Below are 19,656 nucleotides of genomic sequence, written 5' to 3'. Positions count from 1 at the left end.
TTGACCCGCTAATCTAGATATCTCAAAGACTTCAGCCCAAGCCGTACAATTACGGAATTATTACCAATCTATACGCCATAATGCGTGAAACTACGATGCAGACGCTTCATCCTCTATATGTTCCAAAGCACAGGTTCAAGCAGGTGTAGGACCAATCCCCAGATCGCATCCGCCCATCACGCGATACTCCCACTCCCAGCATCACTCACTATCCTCTCCTTCCTCACTCCCCTCCTCCATCCTCAACTTCTCCTCCGCTATCCCTATAACCTGCTCACAGATGAACGCCTGCGCTCCCCCTTTCCCCCTCCACATGTCTCCCAACGCCTCACTAAAAGGCCCTAGTAACGCCCCCAAAAGCCTAATATGTCCCTCTCTCTCCTGCGCGGTGCTCGGCATCAAGCACTTATCCTGGTTGGTTTTTAAGTCGGGATCCGTGATCTTGTCCTTGCGCTCCGTTTTCCACTGCTGGATATCATGGTGTTGCGGGAAGAGCGGGATCCATGGTGTATACGTGATGTGGCACGTAGCGTCGGGCGGCAGAATGCACCGGCCGTCGATAGGAGGCGCGTGCGCTCTTACAACTTCGCTGGAGGAGCTCGTGTAGTGCAGCCAGGACGGGGTAAAGAAGGCGGTTAGGATGCGGACGCTGGCGCGGGAATTGACGCGGAATATCGCTGTGACCTACTCTGACATCAGTGGCCCATTAGGGGCTAAGGGGCAGGACAAGAAGACATACATGGTATTTCTCGCGTTTGGGATGACCCGCGCCGTTAGCAAGCGCGTACAGAGCCTCAAATTGCTTCAGCCCTTGGTTCATGTACTGTTCCGGCAAATCGAAGACCGCAACGCGTGGGGCGAGACCATATGCGTCTGTGACATTGAGAAGAAGGGCGGGCGTGCAGCGATATTTTCCTTTCCCCAAGACGGTCGTGAATGCTAGCCTACTCGCTTTATGTTAGCGGAATCTATACGCCTCTTTTGTTGCAGTGAGATTAGTCGGCATCGAATCCGAAAAAATGAAGTCGAAGAGGACTACTCACGGGGTATGCTCTTTGTGCGCTGGATGCATTCCTTTTTCTCCGCCCACCAACCCCAGCAAAGCCGTCAAACTCTTCTCCAACGCCGGCTTATCCGCGGAGCGTCCGATCCCACCCCAAGCGTGTACGAAGCGCTCAAATGCCGCAAAGTCGAGATCCGGCTCATTGAACCGCAGCTCCTTCCTCAGTCTTTCATTCAACTTCAGTGCGGAGGAAATTAGCTTCATAGGAAAACCAGTAGCCAGGACATCATGGAGGGAGCGCAGGAAGTAGTCTTGCCGGATCTGTGGGAATGACTCCCAGGCGGTGATGCCGAAATAAGTGAGCTCGCGGACTTTATAGCCAGCTTTGGACGCGCGGAAGAAAGGGTGCTTCAATGATTTCGGGAGCCGGCGCCACATGGATTCGGAGTGATGGCTGCGAACCGTCTTGTATATGGTGCAGAAAAGGCCTTGTGTAGTATAAATATTGTAAGGATTCAGAAAGGGCTCCTGCTCATCATAGGGATCGCGCTCATGCGAAGGCTCGGGTTTGGGGGGAAGTGCAGGTCTCGCAGACCATACATCTAGTTGAACAAGGTTTTCCTTTAGGATGGACATGTTGTGAAGCTCCTGTAGGTCGTCCTTGAAGCGCTGGATACGCCAGTCGGAATCGAACTGTAGGTTGGGCGACATGGTTGCTTGGGATGATCGCACTCCTTTGTGGATCCTCCCTAGTGTTGAACATTAGCTGCATGAACGAATATGAAGAAGAGCCGGTGCTAGACCTACGGATATTGCGTCGAAAGGAGTTCAAAGGGGTTCAAGCGAGGAGCGCCGGTGCAAGTCGTGGTAAGAAGGTAAGGGGATAGCTCGTCTAGGAGGCTCATGAAAAGAAGGAGGGAAAAATGTTCTGGAGAGAACTGGACAACCGAAGAGCCAGATAAAGAAGCGAGATTCCAAGTCCGGACAGAAACTGTTGTGAAGTTTGTTGGCTGGATAATTTGTTGCCCGAGGCCTGCGATCGCCCTAGAAGACAAGAGTAGCCGAGACGGTCAGAACGGGACTTCCAAGGCAAAAAAACACGGTAGGTCTAGTCTCCCACAGCAAAGACTTTGGCTCACTAACGTCCATCTCTTCATCCTTCCCAAGGTCTCACTACTTCGTGCACATCGCTCTAGGACAGCGGATCGTAAAGCGGTGAACAAATAGGAATCTGGTCTCTTGCTCAAGCCTCTAGCCGCCGGCAGCCTACGCACCGGTCGCACTCGAGTGTATGCATGCACTGGAGCTAGCGTCTGGAGTGGGCCATCCTATTAGAAAATTAGCGGACTCTCACTCTTGCACCGGCTATTACAAGAAGTGTCATAACGAAAGTGGACAGAAGCGAGGTTGTTAGCTGCTCCATGCAGCGGCCGTTTTGGCTGTATTCCAGTATATACTGCGCCGCGGACATCGGACACCTAGGTATCACCTATCCAGACAAACAAAACGCCGATGATGCTTTCAAATGCGAAGGACTCCCTATGTGCCGAGGCGAGCAGGGTATATTCTTGAATCCGAGAAAAGAGATTACTGTACGCCCGCATGTCCTATTCTAAGTCCTCTGGCCTCTTGACTGGCGATGCCCTTGTTGGACTGTCGATGGCAGGCCTGTCTACAGCCACACCGGGCGCGAGGGTTAAGTTGTCCCGCATTAACCCTCTTGTGCTCGCTCCAGTCGTCTGTGTGCTGCCTCCTCTATCAACATCCGGATCCCGGGTGCTTATCGGAGCGTATTCGTCCTGTGCCGCTATACGCGCATTCATCCTCGCGTCATCCCGCATTTTCTTGATTTTCATGTAGTTGTAGGCAGCAATGCTGCCAATTGTCACAACGAGACCGGTGAGGTTGATGGGTGTAAGCGGGTCGTGGAAAACAAGGTTCGCTGTCGTGATGGTAACGACTTCTTTGAAGATCCCGCAAATACTGAGCGTGACGACGCTTGTTCGCTTCAACAGAGCGAATTCAGAAGAGGTCATCAAGAACGCGAGGCATCCAGGGAAAAGTAGGATGCCGATTCCAAGAAGTGTGCCTTTCATCTCGAATAATCTTGTCAGACCGTCAATCAGAGCAGGGAATCCTTCGACGGGGACAGCCAGGACGAACAGGCTGAGGAACATGACCGGAGCCAAGAAGAAGATTGATGAGAAGGGATTCGCAGTAGCCGGGTTGCGGAGGAGCAGTATCTGGGTCAGGGACCAGCGGAAACCGGAGGAGCAAGCCGAAGACATGACGAGGATGAAGCCTAGAGCGTCGAAGGCGGCCTCGCCAGCGACCATCATGATGACGCCCACTGTCATGATGGCGATTATGCCAACAAGCCGCCAAGAGGGTTGTTCTAATCGGAAAAGGAATGCGAACAGAAGAACGAAGCCGAGAGCGGAAGATTTGCACATAGCTAGGCCATCGTTAACACACGGTAGGAGCCATTAACTTGGATGGACTCACTGAAGAATGTCAAGGAAATGAACTTCAAGCTGGTGTTGCCCAGCCCAATGTCCATGCCAGTCGCAACTCCGCAGGGACCGATGCGGCTCAGGTAAAACCACCTTGTCATGAGTGGCTTCTTCGGGTCTATCGGCTCGGCGCGAGGAGCATGAGGGTTGAGAGAATCGTGTCGAGGTCGGAACGAGGGTATCAAGAACAGCACTAGAGATGCGAGCGAAAACTGTACAATCATATGCAGACAGGTCGTAAACAGCGGGAATGGGAAGATGTTCTCCGCCTCTCCGTCGCCTTTATCTTCCTTGAACATCCACTTGTTGTAAACGGAAATCGAGATAGAAAAGAGATACCTGCGTGAATTAGCACGGGTGCTCCAGTTCCAGACGAGGAGGGCTCACCATAGCCCAATCAGCAGGGTATTGATGAGCATAGACCTGAGGAAGTCCTGATTTGCGACTTTCTCTTCTTCCTTTGTGAACTTGACGTCCTGGACGACACGCTGGTCGAGCAATGTGTTCCTCCTCTTCCTCCGCCTTCTCCGCCGCCTGTCCCTCCCCGTTAATCCCGTCTCCTCGTCGTCTTCGAGGCCGTCTCCGCTCATGTCGTCAAGCTCAAAGTCGTCGCTCTCCGTCTTCTCCGACGAGTCAGAGTGCTCGCTGTCAGACGACTTGTCCTCGCCCTCTTCGAGGATGTTGTCGGACCGGCGTCTCCGGTGCTTCCGCGAATCTTTCTTTGTAGATCCTGAGGCGCCGGCGAGAGAGGAGGAGCGTCGTCGGGCGTGGTTGGCAGCCGGCTGGTCCTCCATAATATTGGGGGTAGGAGGGCGGATCAGGGATGCGATGTTCGTGCGAGGGACGTGCAAAGTGTCGCCGTCGCCGTCGCCGTCGCTGTCGAACTCAGAGCCGGATAAGGAAGGGGGGTTCGAGAAGGTCGCGAGGGGGAATTCATCGGCTGGATGCAGCGTGTCTGGGGCCACAGGAGGTTTTGAAGCATGGTCCTCGAGCCAGCGTGCAACCGAGTCGACCATGGCAGGTGCGCTGTGATGATGCTTTAGCGGCGTCCGGGGGGCTTGGCGGTGGATCACACGGCACGCCCTGGATTGGACGACGCGGGTATCATTAGGGGTTAAACAGAGAGGAGCTTCGTGCCTCGCCTGCAGGTACGTTACAAGGAGCAGCTTCAGCGGGTTTGGAGCCGTAGGTGCGTTCGGATGTCCTTCGCCCGCTAGCTGTAACACTCCAACAGCTAGGGGGTGGACGCGCGCTTGGACGCTGGTGGAACGTCGTCGCGTGCCTTAACAAGCTTGAATTATACAAATAAATCCGGCACCTGTACGAGCAGTGGAATACTGTACGTTATGATAGTGGGAGAAGTCTCGTAAATAGAGTGCCGTGGCTCTTTGCGCCTGACGTACTTGATTCACTCACTCGCCATCCGATCACGTGCAGGGGCACACCATCTACTCGGTTTTCCGAGCTTGGCCAATTATCTACCATCTATTCCCTCTTCGCCGATGCGAACGGACGCGTGTGATACTTTGGCTCTCGTCAAGATATCTAGTTATGCAACAGAACGCCAGCAGCGCTGTGGAGATGCCCCTGGGTAATCAAATCCAAGGCCAAATCAAACTCCGTCCCATGCAGAGCCAAAGCAACAAGGATATCAACAATGAAGAAAATGGTGGAGACTAGGACGCTGCTTGCGGCGGAACAGGTGCAGGAGGCAGCTGTTCGATCTGCCGAATGAGGAAACTCTTCTCATCTATGAATTGCTCGTCTTCGGTGCGATCGTCCAGAAAACCCGGGAGGAAGCGAAGCAGTTTCTCGCGATTGCTGATCAGGATTCTTTGAACGGCTATTGATTTGTTGGGGTTGGCGACGAATACCTGCTGGCGTAAGCCGACTCGTCAGACTGGCAAAAGGGGTGTCACCTACTTTGAACACATGGAAACCCTCGTAGTTGATCATCCGTCTGTCGTCCCGCAGCAGCTTCATGATGATCTTGAGGTGCTCCCCAGAGTCCACATATTGCGTCATGACGCTGTAGTTCGCTCGGTCGAGTAATATTTCGCCCAGGAGCTTAATTGACTGCCGCTTCGTAACGTAGCTTTCCGACTGTATCAGGACATTGTTGTATTTGGAGAAGAACATGTCGAAGTTCGTTTGCAGATAGGCGGCAACAAGCGCTTTATGCTTTGTGAGGATGTCCTACGAAGCGAATAGTTAGTCCACGTCCAGACAGCCCTGTCGGATTGTCATACTCTGAAGGTGTTGAACGCATCCGCGCTGACTTCGAATGCGCCCTTGTCTATCCAGTCAAAGAACCTCCAGAAGACGCCCTGCCCCGAAGATGGTATGTCCGGATTGACGCTCGCCAGATCTCGGGTCTTCCCGTCCGATGTTGGCTCGTCGTATAGCAGGAGGGCGGCGATGGAGTCGTACTTAAGGGCTTCACGCAGCACGCCGCCGCACGGCATAGCACTTTCGCGTCGATCGTATCCTCTGCATAGCGCTATAATTATTTCTGGCCTGTATTGTATTACATGGTGCAGCACTTGTGGATCGGAAGCCCCCGCGGGCTTGTAGCGGAATGCGGTAGAGAAGATGACTTGGGCATCTTTGCGCGATTCGAAGGGGAGCTTGTGGATGTTGTTCGCTAAGAGGTAGAGGAGGTCTTCTTGGATGATGTAGCTCAGGAGCTGGAAAACCGATTCGGTGTTGACTTCTGCTTCTGCGGAGCCGTCAGCGCCCGGAGCTTTGGCAGCTTGTAGGACAATTGGAGGATGTGCCGGAGCTGTTAAAGAGAGAAGAGCGGTACCCGGTGTGCCTTGAAGCCTGATCTTCATCTGCTGGAGGTCCCGGGCAAGCTCCTCCTCTACCTAGGGGGTGTCGTCAGCCTCGAAGTTGAATGCACCAGCGAAGAGCAGCGGACCTTTGGATTTGGCTTCGCATCCTCGCTCAGCCGGACCGTCAGCTCCTTGGTAGACTTCACGAGCTCCGGATGGCTCTTTTGTTTATTCCTAAACAGAAACGCCATGCTTGGGAGTAGGGAGCTGCGCTGCTCCCGCGAAGATCGGGAGTGGGATGGTAGGAAACGCGGGGCCTGGTGAAACGCCGCTAGAGCTTCTCAGCTGGCTATATTGACGGCGACGACATGCAGGAGTTTGGTGGTGCGATCTATGCTTAGGGCGGGCGGATGTTGTACACAACAAGGGCGTCGTGGGGTCTGTTGTCCCTTCACCACGGCGATGGTGTATTCAAGGGTGCCCCAGTCTGCATGCGCGCTAACGGCGAGCCAATCCGAAAGAGGAAAGTATGCTCTAATCGCCCAAACGGCGCCTCGCTGGCCAATCACATCTACCCAGGGCATACATACATATATTGAACGGCTGCGCAATGTTCTATTATGCTATCTTTGGGACTCCATCAGACTGCTATATGCACATCTTTGCGCCAGCAAAAGTCAGGTTTGATGAGGTCATCCGGAAGAGTTTCGGAGACGTCGTGAGGCTGAGATCAGACCCACTCGCGGCCGAGTTACCAGCACGCCAACAGATGTCGCGCAAGCGTCATGTTATGATCTCTTGGAGCTCACTTGGATACTTACAGCTTCTATTAGCAACCGATATGACCCGAAAAAGGAATGCCGATAGCCTTGGGCTCATTGCGCAAAGTATGGATGATCCAGCGCCTAGTTTGATAATTAGCCAATCAATCTCAACCACCTCTCATTCTTACCTGAGATGCCGTCATCCTTTCCCCGCTTTCATATCGGACCAACTTGCTGACAAGTTCTTGCTCAACGTCGGAAACACTAGGGAGTAGGGCTGACCACGACTGCGCGGGATATTCGTGGAATTGCACCTTCCCCCAGTCCGGAAGACTCTCTGCTTCCTACAAGAAATCAGTTTGCAGGAATGTGATAACATTTCGAAGAAGCTTACAGGCCAGACTGTTAAATTCGGCGTTCCCAATTTCTTGAACATGCTCTGTATCAACGCAAGATCACTCCCAAGCTCGCCGGAGTCGAACAAAGTCGGATGTTCGGGCACCAGAGCCTCGGCAACGGTGCAACCAGCGGCCCAGAGATCGAGGCTGCATCCATATCGCTTATTGCCGAAAAGAAGCTCCGGCGGTCTGTAGCAGGTGGTACCGACATCCGTGATCTTAGAATCTGCCGCTTCCGAACCGATGGCATCTGGAGCCCACGCGATGCCGAAGTCTGACAAATAGGCCGGTCCGTCCAGCGATTTCAGTAAGATGTTGGATGGTTTGACGTCTCTGTGGATGATTCCTTTTTTATGTACGAAGGCCAGCGCCGAGAACATGTCTCTCAGGCAGTGCTTGATCTGCCCCTGTGATAGCCTGTCATCCTGCAATAGCTGGTTGAAGTCGTGTGGCATGAAAGGCAAGACAAGAACAAATCGAGTGCCAGCCTCGCGGAAGCTTTCAAAAAGCGGTATCACATGGTCAGATGCTGAGATACCTAGGATCCTAGCTTCTCGTTTGGAATCGTGAGGAGGTTCCATCATGGAAGGGGTAGTCACTTTGAGGGCGACCAGCCTCTTTTTTGGTGGGGTTTCTGGAGGAAAGTAGCCTTCATCTTCTGGAGCGGCAGCCTTGTAGATCGCCGAGAACAGCCCTTCTCGGTAGTAGACGGCGTCCTTGTACCGGCCGATATCCAGTCCGGTCGGCGTCGGCACGTAATCTTCGTCCTGACACTGGTTAGCATAGATTCCATCCATCTAGAGCATGGCTAGTGTTACTTCTGAGGTAGGGAACTCTAGCGCGGGCGGTTTGAAGCTCGCTATCCTCTCCTCACAAATTCGCTCGTAGTCTTCCTGAGTGGTGGTCAACTAGGATGTATCAAGCGGATGGTACGAGCGCCGATCATACAGTCGATTGTGCCTCGTCGTAGATTTTAGTTTCTAGTAACGTCGCTTCCCGACGAGCGTCTGCTGCCGAGGCTGCGGGGTTGGACTTCTGGTATGCGGATGTTCTGTGCCGTGGTTAGAGCGGACTTGAAATAGTTAGAAACGCTTGTGGATCATTGTGACAGCTCAGAGTTCGATGGGGGTATGGAGATGTAGAAGACATGGGAAGCTAGCTGTCGACCAGGACGTTCGGTGCTACAAGAGGATCATGAGTACGCCCGCAATCTTATCGAAAATTCAATGCTGCCCAACGCCTGCTCGGAGACTGAAGCGGTAAGAGAATCTCTTACGAGGTGTTCCTTGCAAGCTACCTCTCCCAATCTTGCATGAGTGGATGTTACTTGCATTTTTGTGACAGCAGATAGTCGTCTCGAGAATCCCAATGCAGCATGCCAACCCGCAGAAGCCATTAGATCAAAGGGTCGACCTTTGTACGGAGTGAATGTGGTGATTTTCGGATGGGGAGCGCCTCGCTGTAAGAGGTCGGAGCATGCCGAGACTCGGCCGGGAGCAGACTGAGCTTGTTCGCCCCTACTCCGCGCGGGCGCAAGCAGAAAGGACCGGTTCTCCCAAGTATCGCAAAAGGCTTCCGCAGGTGCCCAGGTCGGCGGCGCATCATCTAATCACCCCCCAGCCGTCGCCGTCGAGTTGTATTCGACGTCGATCCTGGCCGATTCTGCGGCTTTGGTCTAGGCCTGAAGCGGACAGGGACGCCAACGCAGTCGACATCGTGACAGCTCCGCAACCCCCGAGCAGCTCCCAAAAGTGTATTTCTATGTAAACACTCCGAACCGCTCCTTCGTGGCGGCGCCGTCCTTCCCCGCATCCCCGCCATGGAGCTCCAACGCAAAGAGTACCCAGCATTGCTGGTACGACCGTCGCCCGCACCTTCCCAGCCCTTCCGCTTACCAGTCGCAGGACTCCCTCCCGCCCGCGCAAGCCGTACACATCCTCAATGACCGAATGAAACATGTCAGCCACCTGAATGCGCAGATTGCGGACTGGCTGCAGGTCAGCGCCACCTCTCAAGCGCATACTGTGCGGATTGCTTATGGATGAGCAGGAACGGCGCCGAGTGGAAGAAGCCTACGTCCAAGGCCTGCGGAAACTGGCGAACAAGCATCCTCCCGATGAATCTTCGGATCTAGGGTACAGTCATGGCGAAGTCCTGTCTATAGAGATCCCGGGTGCTGACGCAGTGCAGCATCTTCTCGACGCCATGGCAGAAGATTGTCGCTGCCACCGAGGCTGTCGCCGAATCGCACCACCACCTAGCGCAGAAAATCGAGGCCGACGTCGAGCGCCCGTTGCGAGAGTTCGCTGCGACGAACCGAGAAGTCCAAGCCATGTCGACCATCTCGGGGAACCTTGCGGCAATGGCGCGCGACATTGACACGGCTAAGAAGAAGTCAGACAAGTTGCGGGACAAAGGCGCAAAGGCCAAGGCTTCCTCTGTTGCCAACGCAGTCGCGGAGGTCGAAAATGCCACCCTGCAGTGGGAATCCCAGGCTCCGTACGTTTTTGAGAAGCTGCAGGCCGTGGACGAAAGCAGGCTCAACCACCTCCGCGACGCCCTCACCCAGTTTCAGACCCACGAAGTCGATCAAGTAGAGCGAAACCGCATCAGCGCAGAGGAGACATTAAACGTGCTGCTCAACATCGAGACCGCTGACGAAATCCATACCTGGGCCTTGAGAATGCGGAGCGGAGAGAAGCCGCACGCCAGCCGGAAAGGTAGCAGCGTGGGGACACCATCAAGGCACTTAGCACCACCACCGGTCCCTGCAACTCCTTCGATTCAGGCAGACGACGATAGAAGCCAAAAGAGTGGCTCAGGTATGTTTGTCGGACCCTTCACCACAACGTTGGTTGATCTCGTTGTAGCACCAGAAGCGAAGCACAGCTCAAATCCTCTCAAACGATTTGGTACAGTCCTTGGTCGCCGGAGACAGAGTATGCACCCGTATGGAAGAGCATCATCACCGGAAAGGAAGTCATCCTCGAACCTAGGCGCAGCATTTGGTGGATTCGGCAAAGGCAAGGCAAAGGACCGTGAGGCTCCCGGATCCTCGTCGGATCGTCCCGTATCACCCCTCAGGAGGCTTTCGTCAACGCCGCGAGCATCGGATGCCTCCAGCTCGCCAAAGCAGACACGACAGTCCAACGACAGACCGAATGGAACAAGCCCTGAACCAGCTGCAGAGGCTGCGCCTAGCTCTAGTGCTATCAACGGAACGATACACGACACTATCCCCGAGCTGAAGGAGCCGCTGTCGCCACCTCCACCGCCTGAGACTAAGCCAGAGGTACCAAGCCCAACTTTACTATTCCACAAAGTGGACACTGACCCGAGCGCACAGCCTGAGAAGGACTCCGAGGGCTTTTCCGTACCTCCATCTGCCATTGATGCGATCACGGAAGCAGAACGAGAAGCGAGTCTGTGAGTGTTGGCCGGTTGTTCGTATAGAATCATGTCCTAAGCAAACCAGCGCATCGAATGAGAGTAATCCCCCGCCCCAATTCAAGCTCGACATCAAGAACGCACCTATCCAAGAAGAGGAGGGCGATCCCAATGCAGCCATGGCAGACATGGCTAACACCCTGCGCGCGGTATGATGGCTTCCATCGGTCGTGGTTCCTCGCTAACAGTCCTCCAGCAAGCTGCACCACCAAGGCGGTCTAACACCCTCCGCGGGCGCCGGGATGTGCGCAACACAATTTTCGTTCCAAATCCTGCAACACCCGAACTGACAAGCATTGGGGAAATTCCTCCCCCCATTCCATCGGCTGGCTCCGGCTCCGCAACATTTCCTATGCCTGCACCTCCACCTCAACCAACATCGCCAGCTTTCAAAGTACAACACAGGACCCTTCTGTCTGATGAGCATGCGGCATCAGACACCCAATCCGTCCGCTCCGGGCGATCTCTAAGCAGCTCCGCTAGCACTACGATCAAACACCCGGATATGCATGAGCCAGGGCTCAATTCGTCATTGGTCGAGACCGTTAGCGCTTGGTTCGAACACGGCAACGTCACCAAGTCCATGGTAATCGGACAAGTCGCGTTAGCATACAATCCAATCGATATTTCTGCAGGTCCATTCGGTACCGACACTATTCGACTAGAAAACTTTCCCGTCCTAGAGAAGGTGGCGCCAAACCCCGCGTTCATCGAGCAGGTCCCCGATAGTCCAGGCAACTACACGGTCGATCTCTCTAAGATTATGAAGACGTCAGTAGCGTTCCACTATCAAGTGCACCTCGAGAGCGACAACCTTACATCCTTTGCGCCCATCATCCTCTCGCCGGCATGGAAGACAGAGCCTACCCAGACGTCAGTGCTCCTCCACTACTCTCTGAATCCGAAATTCGCACTGGGCGATGCAACAAGTATCACTCTGCACAACGTAGTCCTGGTTCTTCGACTTGAGCCTGGCTCGAAAGCGACTTCTTGCCAGTCGAAACCGCCGGGCACTTTTTCTAGAGAGAAGAGTCTCATCTACTGGCGGTTGGGGGAGGTGACCTTCTCTCGAGATCAACCGGCGCAGGCTATGCGTGTGCGCTTCCTCACGGATGGCGAGGCGAAGCCCGGGAATAGCGAGGCGCGCTGGGAGATAACAGGGGCTGAGTGTCTCAGGCTAGGGAGCGGCCTCAGTGTCAGTCAGAGTGCCCCTAGCGAGTCGAAGCAGGAAGGAGAGTCGGACCCGTTTGCCGATGCTGAGGAAAATGCACCTCCACCGAGCCCGGCGCCGGCGTGGAAATCCGTGGCCAGCATCAAGCGTATCACGAGCGGAACGTATCTAGGAGTGTAAGGCTTGGATAAAGCAGTGGGCCACGAGGCAGTAAGGCGTAGGGCGGGCCGCGCGAGCTGCCAGGGTTGACATGCCCGGGCTGAACCAAGGTTGGACATGGCGGGTCGGCGGCGGAGAGGGGTGATTGTAGATAGATAGATGCTTGGGTCGCTTGTGTGAGAGATATGGACGAATGACTAATTTTCTCCAGTTGTGTGCCCGGATACTGCTTCGCCTGCAGAATGAGGCTGTTCAATCCAACGCAGTGGTGCTTGCTGCAGCCGCAGAATGGTGAGGTTGGCGTCCTTGGCGTGCGATGCCTGCTCGGGGCTAGTCTGCTTTCCTGTGGCGCCACGCTCCGGAAGCCCTTCGCCATCCAATCGGGGTCGGCCTTCCAATATTTCTCTTGTGCAGCTGTATCAGCCACTCGATGTCCCGGCAACGAGAATTGGGTGCCGCGGAGCGAAGGCACCCGCCGAGACACGGCGGCAGCGAGGGGGTCATGAGGAGAAAGGCGTGAGTGGACTGGTGCAGCCCTGGAGCGCAATCTCGTGATCGGGGCGGCCGTTCTATCCGCGACCCTGCTTAAGATTGTCTTGGCAATGACGTCGATCAGACCCCTGGACCATGATTAGAGAAGGCGCGGTGTGGGCCGGGTTTGCAGCGTCAATTTGCATCTGAGTGGTGATGGCTGCGCGGCGAAGGGCCACTATCGAGCCGCTGCCCGTCCCAGCGAGTCTTGATGCGCCCACGCGCAGCCAACTGCCCGGTCTGAGTCTTCCCAGCGCGCCGCCTAGATAGCAGCTCAGATCCTGCCGTGCGCGCCGCCTCCCTCTGCTCTTTGTTGATGCCGTGCCCGCGACCCGGCCCACCGGCTCCGCGCGTTTCTACCGTCTCGATTAGTGTCCAGCCCTACGTCATTGTGGACTTCGGACGCCAGCGTCTGCAGCACCAGGGACCTTGCCTCGCGCCAACACCACACTCTCCGTCTCCGACATTACGCGAATGTCACCGCCTGCCCTCGTTCTACTAGGCCGGCCTCTGCTGCATCCGTCAACGTCCTCTCTCCTGTGCCGCCAGAGGGGAGATAGGGGGATGCCACTATGAAGAGGGCACCACTGCCGTCACCCAGGTCGACCACGGCTGCCCAACCCACCAACGTCACCGCCCCGGACACCGCGCCCTCGCCGACCGCCGCATATCCACCATCGCCGCCGGCTGCGCGCCCCTTACTGCAGCGCCTGCCCCCAAGCGCCCTCGCACGCCACCCTGAGCCCGCACACGAGCCGCCGACGAGCCTGCCGGCTGCGCAGGAGCAGGATGAGGAGACCACGGACACGGACACGGACGTGGGCGAGAGCGCCGCGGAAGGCGACCAGGAGCGCCAGGAAAGCGCAATGCGGGGCGGGGTGGAGAGCCCGGATGATAACCCGCAGGGGAAGTCGTCGCCAGACGAGCTCGAAATTGAGAGGCTCCGGAGCCTGCAGTTGAAGGCGATCCAGAAACAACAGCGTGTGCGGATGAAGAGCGCAGCAAGCGCAACGGGGTCAAGCCCTCTAGGGGCACGGCGAGTGTCGCCAATCAAAGAAGAGCCCGCGCCTGCGGCCAGTATGTCGCCTACGCTGGAGGGAGCTTTCAGCACCCCGTTGCCCACTGGCCAGACCACGTCCACTGAGTCGACGGAATCCTCGAAGACGATCCGCGGCAGCGTGCCGCCAACGCCTGCAGCCCGCGCTCTTCGCACGCCCTCGTATCCCTTTCCCACGGTGCCCAACACGCCCGTGGTGTGGTCCTCGTCCTTCCACCAGCCCTTCACAAACTTGTCCCCCACAGTATCTGCTATGTATGCAAGAGAATATGCAGCGCCCAGAGAACGAGTCGCGTCCGAAACGAGCACGCCAGCTGCTTCGGGGACGCCGTTCGCGCCTGGGGAGAGAACGCTCCACAGCCCCATTGCTGAAGACCCACGCTTCCCGAGCCCGAGTCTATACGACCTCGTCTTGCTGCTTAACGCCGAACCGGGACTGCCAGCCTGGTGGAATTACGTGACAACCATCATGCATGATTGGTACGGAGTGGAAAGAGCAACGTTGGCTGTCCCTGCCGATGCATCTGATATCGAAAATGTTCCCTGGGGCCAAAAGACTACTTTCCATGCCTCCACCCAAGGTGATAGCCCACGCATATCTACGCCTCAAGAGACCAAGACCCGGCCTCAAAAGGACGTACTAGAACAGCCCCAAAGCCCACAACCCACCGAGCCTCGTCAGCAGCCGGCGTTCCCCGTCTTGCCTGAAAAGAGGCCGAAACTTCCATCCCGTCATTCATTTGCTGGCCATGAACGCCAGAAGGACGAGTCGCCGGAAACTCCCATCTCTATGCCACATGCGCGGCCTCGCGGCCCTCTAAGGACGGTCAGCCATGCCCCTTATTCGGCTGTCAGGTCGGAGCATCCATTAAGACAAGTATCTCCAGTATCATTTGATGGGACCGCTCGTTTCCAGTCGACTCCTACGCCGTCCAGAGAGCCCACATTCAGCGATCCTGACTTCTCGAGCGTTGGAGGGGAGCTGCCGCCGCCTTCGTCGGTGTTTCCGGTACTCCGCGCCTTAGACCATGAGCCTGATGCGCTCATTGATAATGCCGGGATCAATCGTGTGCTGGAACGAGGCCGGCTAGTGACACTAACGAGAGACTACTCGACCGCTTTGTCGGGATCTCGAAAAGGATCAGTGGAGGCGGAGAAAGAAGAAGACTTGAAGCCAGCAACGAAACCGGCGAAATCGGCTGGACAAGAAGCACAACGACCAGCCAATGCACGATCGCGTACGAGCCCATCGACAAAGGCTGGGAACATCGAGCAGACTGAGTTAAGGTTACAGCCTCGCTACGAAGAGTACGAGCAGTTCCCGAGCTCGCCTTGGGCGCAATCGCCTGCTCCGTCTCCCGCAATCCAGAATGATCCGACCGAGAACCCTTTCTTCGCAACTGGCAATGTCGATGAAGAGACGTTTAATCCGTCGACCTCAACGCAAGATTACACCCAATTCGGTCAAGTAGAAGCCATCGGTGTTGACAAGGCCAGCACCGTAACCCACATACCACTCATACATCCTACATTGTCGCAGGTCATGCAACCCCCAGAACCAGCAACCCCTTCGCGGACCCCATCTATATCACGGAGAACGTCCGAACAGTCTGTTCATTCCACCTCTCCAAGGGAAGAGCATCACCGGAAAGCACCGATTGCCATCCTTTCAATTCTATCCCCTATCGTTCCATACCCTCGGAACCTCACGAACTCTCTTAAACACCTCGGCCCGCACCTAGCCACATCATTCTCCAATGCTTGGCAGTTCACCAACGCACTAGCCCAGGTCAGCGGGGTCCGCCAGCGGCGGTTCATGACGGGGCAACAGGTAGGGTTTGCTCCTATGTCGGACCAGGGCACTCTCGATGACCTGCTCCATCTTGACCTTGAGAATGTCAGCCACTCCGGCGCTGGGAGTGTCACTAGCCCCTCGGATTACTCTGGACGGTCGAAGCACAGTCCTGGCGGCTCCCTTAGTGGCACACCGGGGTGGGATCCATCTAACCTAGGGTTTTCTAGTAAACATTCCGTGGGCAGTACTCCGGGTCACCTGGCTGGCAGCGAGGCTGTTGAGAGCTACTTCGATGCGAAGAAGAGAACTACTCGGGCACCCAGCCATTCATCCTCCACGTCCCAAGAGCAGACTACACGAAAGCACGAAAAGCGGGCATCCAAGCGAGCAAGCATCAGCAGTATGGTAGAGCGTCTAGACGACGGTACGCCAACGCCACGGAACGAGAAGCCGGCAACAGAAGATACGCTAGCTGGTCGGCGGTCACGTTTGGCACCGTCGCAGGGAAGTCAACACCGAGCCCATTCTCTTCTGCATTCGTATGGCGCAGATTTTAGCTCGTCTTTCCAATCTCTCCCTGCAGCCACCACGCCGGGGAGTTGGACGCCAGCAGCACCCCCTGCTCCTACCAGAAGCGGTCCCGTTGCCGAGTCTGCGGAGTTGCATATGCCACCTCCTTCCGAGAACCTCCTGCGAACTATTATCGACTCGTTACCTGTGCAGATATTCACAGCACTCCCTACTACTGGTGCTTTGACTTGGGCAAACACGAAGTTTCTTATTTACCGAGGACAAGAGTCTCACCAAGTTTTGCGCGGCCCGTGGGATGCTATTCACCCCGAAGATCGAGACGAGTACCTAGAGCAGTGGAACAAGTCATTACGCACAGGTCAGCAACTGCAAAAGAAGGTTCGACTGCGGAGGTTCGACGACTGTTACCGATGGTTCTACGTTCGGGTGGCGCCGTTGAAGAATAAGCGGCAGCAGATTGTACACTGGATCGGGACTAACATGGACTTCCATGACCAGCACCTTGCCGAACTGAATTCTGCGCGCCAACAAGAGACTGCAGCTTCGGAGGCGAAGTACCGAGCCCTTGCAAACTCAAGCCCTCAGGTCGTATTTGTGGTATCGAACCGTCGCGGTCTCACCTTTTGCAATTCACAATGGCAGTCGTACTCAGGCCAGACCGAAGCACAAGCGCACGGTAATGGGTTCTTGGAGCATGTTCATCCGGACGATGTTATCAAATGCAAGCTTCCTGAGATGTCCGAGGATGGCTCTGCCGCTACGAACGTGCCAACGTCGCTACCTACTGAGCACGCACGCCAGGCCTCATCATCGTCATCATCATCATCCGACGAATCGTCTGAAACCGAAAGGGCCGTTACCAGTCCCGGAAGCTCATCACCGGACAGACTAAATATGCCGCAAGCTAAGCTGTCGAAGCTCGCCAGCACCGGCATATTGCGAATCACCAAAGATGCCGATGGCCGCGCATCTTATTCCACTGAGGTCAGACTGCGTAACAAAGAGGGCGAGTACAGGTGGCATCTGGTCAGAATACTTCTGGAAAAGTCGCTTGCCGAGGACAACGACGAGGAAACCTGGTATGGAACGGCCACTGACATCAATGACCACAAGCTGCTCGAGCAAACTCTAAAGGAGACCATGGACGCCAAAACGCGGTTCTTGAGCAATATGTCTCACGAAATCAGGACGCCACTGAATGGTGTCTCAGGAATGGTGAACTTCCTCCTGGACAGTCCGCTCAACGCCGAGCAACTGGAGCATGTCAATATCATCAAGTCTAGTACTGACAGCCTTCTCAACCTCATTAACGACATTCTGGACCTGTCCAAGGTCGAAGCCGGGATGATTAAGCTGACAATGGAGTGGCTTCACCTACCATCCCTTCTCGAAGAGGTCAATGACCTGAACATGGGGCTAGCCATCCAGAAAGGTCTTGAGCTCAATTATCTTGTGGAAGAAGGTGTCCCGTCCATGGTCAGGGGTGACAAGTTCCGCATCCGTCAAGTCCTTTTGAACGTCGTAGGCAACGCCATCAAGTTCACACAGAAAGGCGAAGTCTTTGTGCGATGTCAGATGCAACCTAAGGACCGCCCTGGCTCTTTGAAAGATAATGAGGTCGTGGTGCGATTCGAGGTCATCGATACCGGCAGAGGTTTCAACGAACATGAAGCAAAGTACTTGTTCAAGCGGTTCAGTCAAATTGACGCGAGCAGTACTAGGCAGCATGGCGGGACAGGGCTCGGCTTGGCTATTTCGATGCAATTTGTGGAGTTGCACGGAGGTAAAATGGACGCTCGAAGCATCCCCGAGAAGGGCTCGACCTTCTTCTTCACGCTTAAGTTTGAACTTCCTACCGCAGATGATTATCCAAAACCACCGCCTCACACGCCAGGGACTCCCGCGGTGGGACCTACGACCTCGGCCCCGCCGTTACCTGTTCAGCCGTCGCCTCTGCAGAAGCCTATGGTTCCTCAAGTGGCCTCGAGTGTCCGACGAGAGCGAATATCAAGCTACTCCTCAGAGCACAGCGATTCAATCAAATCTCCTGTGCCTAGCCTGACCGCCTCCGAACGATCTCGCGAGTCGCCCTCACTTTCCTCTGCTAGTTCGGACCGCTCACTCACTAGCACCGCACTCACCGGAAAGTCCAGCCTGGGTTCCGAGAGGTCATCGGCTTCCTCTTTTCTCCAAGAAGTTGCGCACCCGAAGGACTCCGAAATGAAGCTTGCCCTTCCTACTAGGAGAATAGGTAGTGATCGAGAAGCTCCTTCCGAGGAGTCCTCTATATCCGTTGAATCAGACGAAACCGCACGGCCGCCCGACAAACCTCGCAGCCTCTCGCCACTTGGCAGCTCGCTACAGCCACCAATGTATTCCATTTTGGTGGTGTGTCCGCTGGTGCACAGTAGAGAAGCTACGATTCGGCACATCAAGAATACTCTACCTTCGGCAGTCCCTCATCAGGTCACAGGTCAAGCGAATCTAGTTGAGGCCCAAAGGATGATCGGCGGTGACGATCCCGTCTTATTCACTCACGTGGTTCTTGTACTACACGAGACGGCCGAAGTGATAGCGATCATGGATCAAATTCTGAACTCGATAGTCCACGCCAGCACCTCCATCGTGGTGGTTTCGGATCCAGCGCAGAAGAAGGAACTAATGAAGGAAGCTCCGACCTATGATTACGACCAGCTATCGATTGATCGTCGGCTTCAATTCATATATCGGCCTCTCAAGCCTTCAAAATTCGCTGTCATTTTCGACCCTCAGAAGGAGCGCGAGTCCAGCACAGATCGTAACCAGGATTCAGCGCAGCAAGTCGTGTTCAACCAGAAGCTAGTTTTTGAAGAACTCAAGAGACGGCTTGGTAGCAAAGGTTACAAAGTCCTTCTGGTAGAGGATAACTACATCAACCAAACTGTAAGTTCCTCCTCAATCCCTACCCTTCGCAACGCAGTAACCTCTGCCAGGTCGTCCTCAAGTTCTTAGCGAAGATCTCGATCGAGACAGAAACTGTGCTAGATGGTGTGCAATGCACGGAAGCGGTATTCTCGAAGCCGCCGGGCTACTATTCGATCATTTTAGTAAGTTCACCGTCCTGGTTGTACTATTTCCCTACTGACACGGCCGTAGTGCGATCTACATATGCCCAACAAAGATGGATACCAAGCATGCAAAGAGATTCGGCGATGGGAAAGGAAAAACAGCTACCGCCGCCACCCTATCATCGCGCTGTCGGCCAACGTTCTGGGCGATGTTTACGCCAAGTGCGTAGAAGCTGGCTTCAACTCGTACGTCACGAAGCCAGTCGAGTTCAAGGAACTTTCCTTGGTAATGACCAAATTCCTGGATCCGGCGGACAAGACAAAGCCGCCGGAGTTTATGAAACTACGCAGGTCATGAAACCGCCGATCTAGCATCGGCTTATACATTCACACACAACAACAGAAACACATACATTTGGACCAGCGAAATTGCATCAGCGACTCGGCGTATATGGGATTCGGCTAT

The 19,656-nt window shown here is 55.2% G+C and overlaps 6 protein-coding genes across 6 annotated transcripts; 2 read left to right on the top strand and 4 right to left on the bottom strand.

The window, feature by feature from the left end:
- Positions 1–201: 201 nt before the first annotated feature.
- BU26DRAFT_568553 (uncharacterized protein) lies at positions 202–1,714 on the bottom strand (the record flags this gene model as incomplete). Its single annotated transcript, XM_033833783.1, has 3 exons — positions 202–684; positions 740–944; positions 1,044–1,714. The coding sequence occupies 3 exons, from the start codon at positions 1,712–1,714 to the stop codon at positions 202–204; spliced, it is 1,359 nt and encodes a 452-aa protein (XP_033679537.1).
- Positions 1,715–2,610: 896 nt separating this feature from the next.
- On the bottom strand, positions 2,611–4,532 carry BU26DRAFT_434680 (TPT-domain-containing protein; the record flags this gene model as incomplete). The annotated part of the gene is made up of 3 exons (XM_033824087.1): positions 2,611–3,458; positions 3,509–3,855; positions 3,904–4,532. 3 exons carry the CDS (start codon positions 4,530–4,532, stop codon positions 2,611–2,613), a joined length of 1,824 nt encoding a protein of 607 aa, XP_033679536.1.
- A 361-nt stretch (positions 4,533–4,893) lies between these two features.
- Positions 4,894–6,891, bottom strand: BU26DRAFT_463081 (Mo25-like protein). The gene is made up of 4 exons (XM_033825112.1): positions 6,437–6,891; positions 5,766–6,383; positions 5,440–5,712; positions 4,894–5,390 (listed from the first exon to the last, which is right to left on the bottom strand). The coding sequence occupies exons 1-4, from the start codon at positions 6,539–6,541 to the stop codon at positions 5,193–5,195; spliced, it is 1,194 nt and encodes a 397-aa protein (XP_033679535.1). The 5' UTR covers positions 6,542–6,891; the 3' UTR covers positions 4,894–5,192.
- Positions 6,886–8,848, bottom strand: BU26DRAFT_579045 (kinase-like protein; the record flags this gene model as incomplete). Its single annotated transcript, XM_033834441.1, has 6 exons — positions 6,886–7,195; positions 7,243–7,398; positions 7,449–8,219; positions 8,271–8,345; positions 8,401–8,487; positions 8,780–8,848. The coding sequence occupies 6 exons, from the start codon at positions 8,846–8,848 to the stop codon at positions 7,166–7,168; spliced, it is 1,188 nt and encodes a 395-aa protein (XP_033679534.1). The 3' UTR covers positions 6,886–7,165.
- A 316-nt stretch (positions 8,849–9,164) lies between these two features.
- On the top strand, positions 9,165–12,361 carry BU26DRAFT_79446 (uncharacterized protein). The gene is made up of 8 exons (XM_033836349.1): positions 9,165–9,307; positions 9,357–9,449; positions 9,502–9,587; positions 9,643–10,274; positions 10,323–10,744; positions 10,799–10,878; positions 10,928–11,048; positions 11,096–12,361. The coding sequence occupies exons 1-8, from the start codon at positions 9,272–9,274 to the stop codon at positions 12,248–12,250; spliced, it is 2,625 nt and encodes an 874-aa protein (XP_033679533.1). The 5' UTR covers positions 9,165–9,271; the 3' UTR covers positions 12,251–12,361.
- A 971-nt stretch (positions 12,362–13,332) lies between these two features.
- Positions 13,333–19,548, top strand: BU26DRAFT_434178 (putative histidine kinase HHK2p; the record flags this gene model as incomplete). The annotated part of the gene is made up of 3 exons (XM_033824062.1): positions 13,333–19,065; positions 19,116–19,229; positions 19,279–19,548. The coding sequence occupies 3 exons, from the start codon at positions 13,333–13,335 to the stop codon at positions 19,546–19,548; spliced, it is 6,117 nt and encodes a 2,038-aa protein (XP_033679532.1).
- Positions 19,549–19,656: the final 108 nt, after the last annotated feature.

Source organism: Trematosphaeria pertusa (genome assembly GCF_010094035.1).
Source record: "Trematosphaeria pertusa strain CBS 122368 unplaced genomic scaffold BU26scaffold_14, whole genome shotgun sequence".
Lineage (NCBI taxonomy): Eukaryota > Fungi > Ascomycota > Dothideomycetes > Pleosporales > Trematosphaeriaceae > Trematosphaeria > Trematosphaeria pertusa.
The sequence above is the reverse complement of the archived record's forward strand: the minus strand, read 5'-3'. Positions and strand labels throughout refer to the sequence as shown.

Excerpts from the sequence above, each read along its gene's own strand:
- BU26DRAFT_463081 (XM_033825112.1), bottom strand. The coding sequence starts at position 6,541 with ATGGCGTTTCTGTTTAGGAATAAACAAAAGAGCCATCCGGAGCTCGTG. Across the intron at positions 6,384-6,436 it reads ATGCGAAGCCAAATCCAAAG|GTAGAGGAGGAGCTTGCCCG; the intron begins GTCCGCTGCTCT and ends GACACCCCCTAG. Across the intron at positions 5,713-5,765 it reads ATGCGTTCAACACCTTCAGA|GACATCCTCACAAAGCATAA; the intron begins GTATGACAATCC and ends TTCGCTTCGTAG.
- BU26DRAFT_79446 (XM_033836349.1), top strand. The coding sequence starts at position 9,272 with ATGGAGCTCCAACGCAAAGAGTACCCAGCATTGCTG. Across the intron at positions 9,308-9,356 it reads AAGAGTACCCAGCATTGCTG|GACTCCCTCCCGCCCGCGCA; the intron begins GTACGACCGTCG and ends TACCAGTCGCAG. Across the intron at positions 10,275-10,322 it reads AAGCCAAAAGAGTGGCTCAG|CACCAGAAGCGAAGCACAGC; the intron begins GTATGTTTGTCG and ends ATCTCGTTGTAG.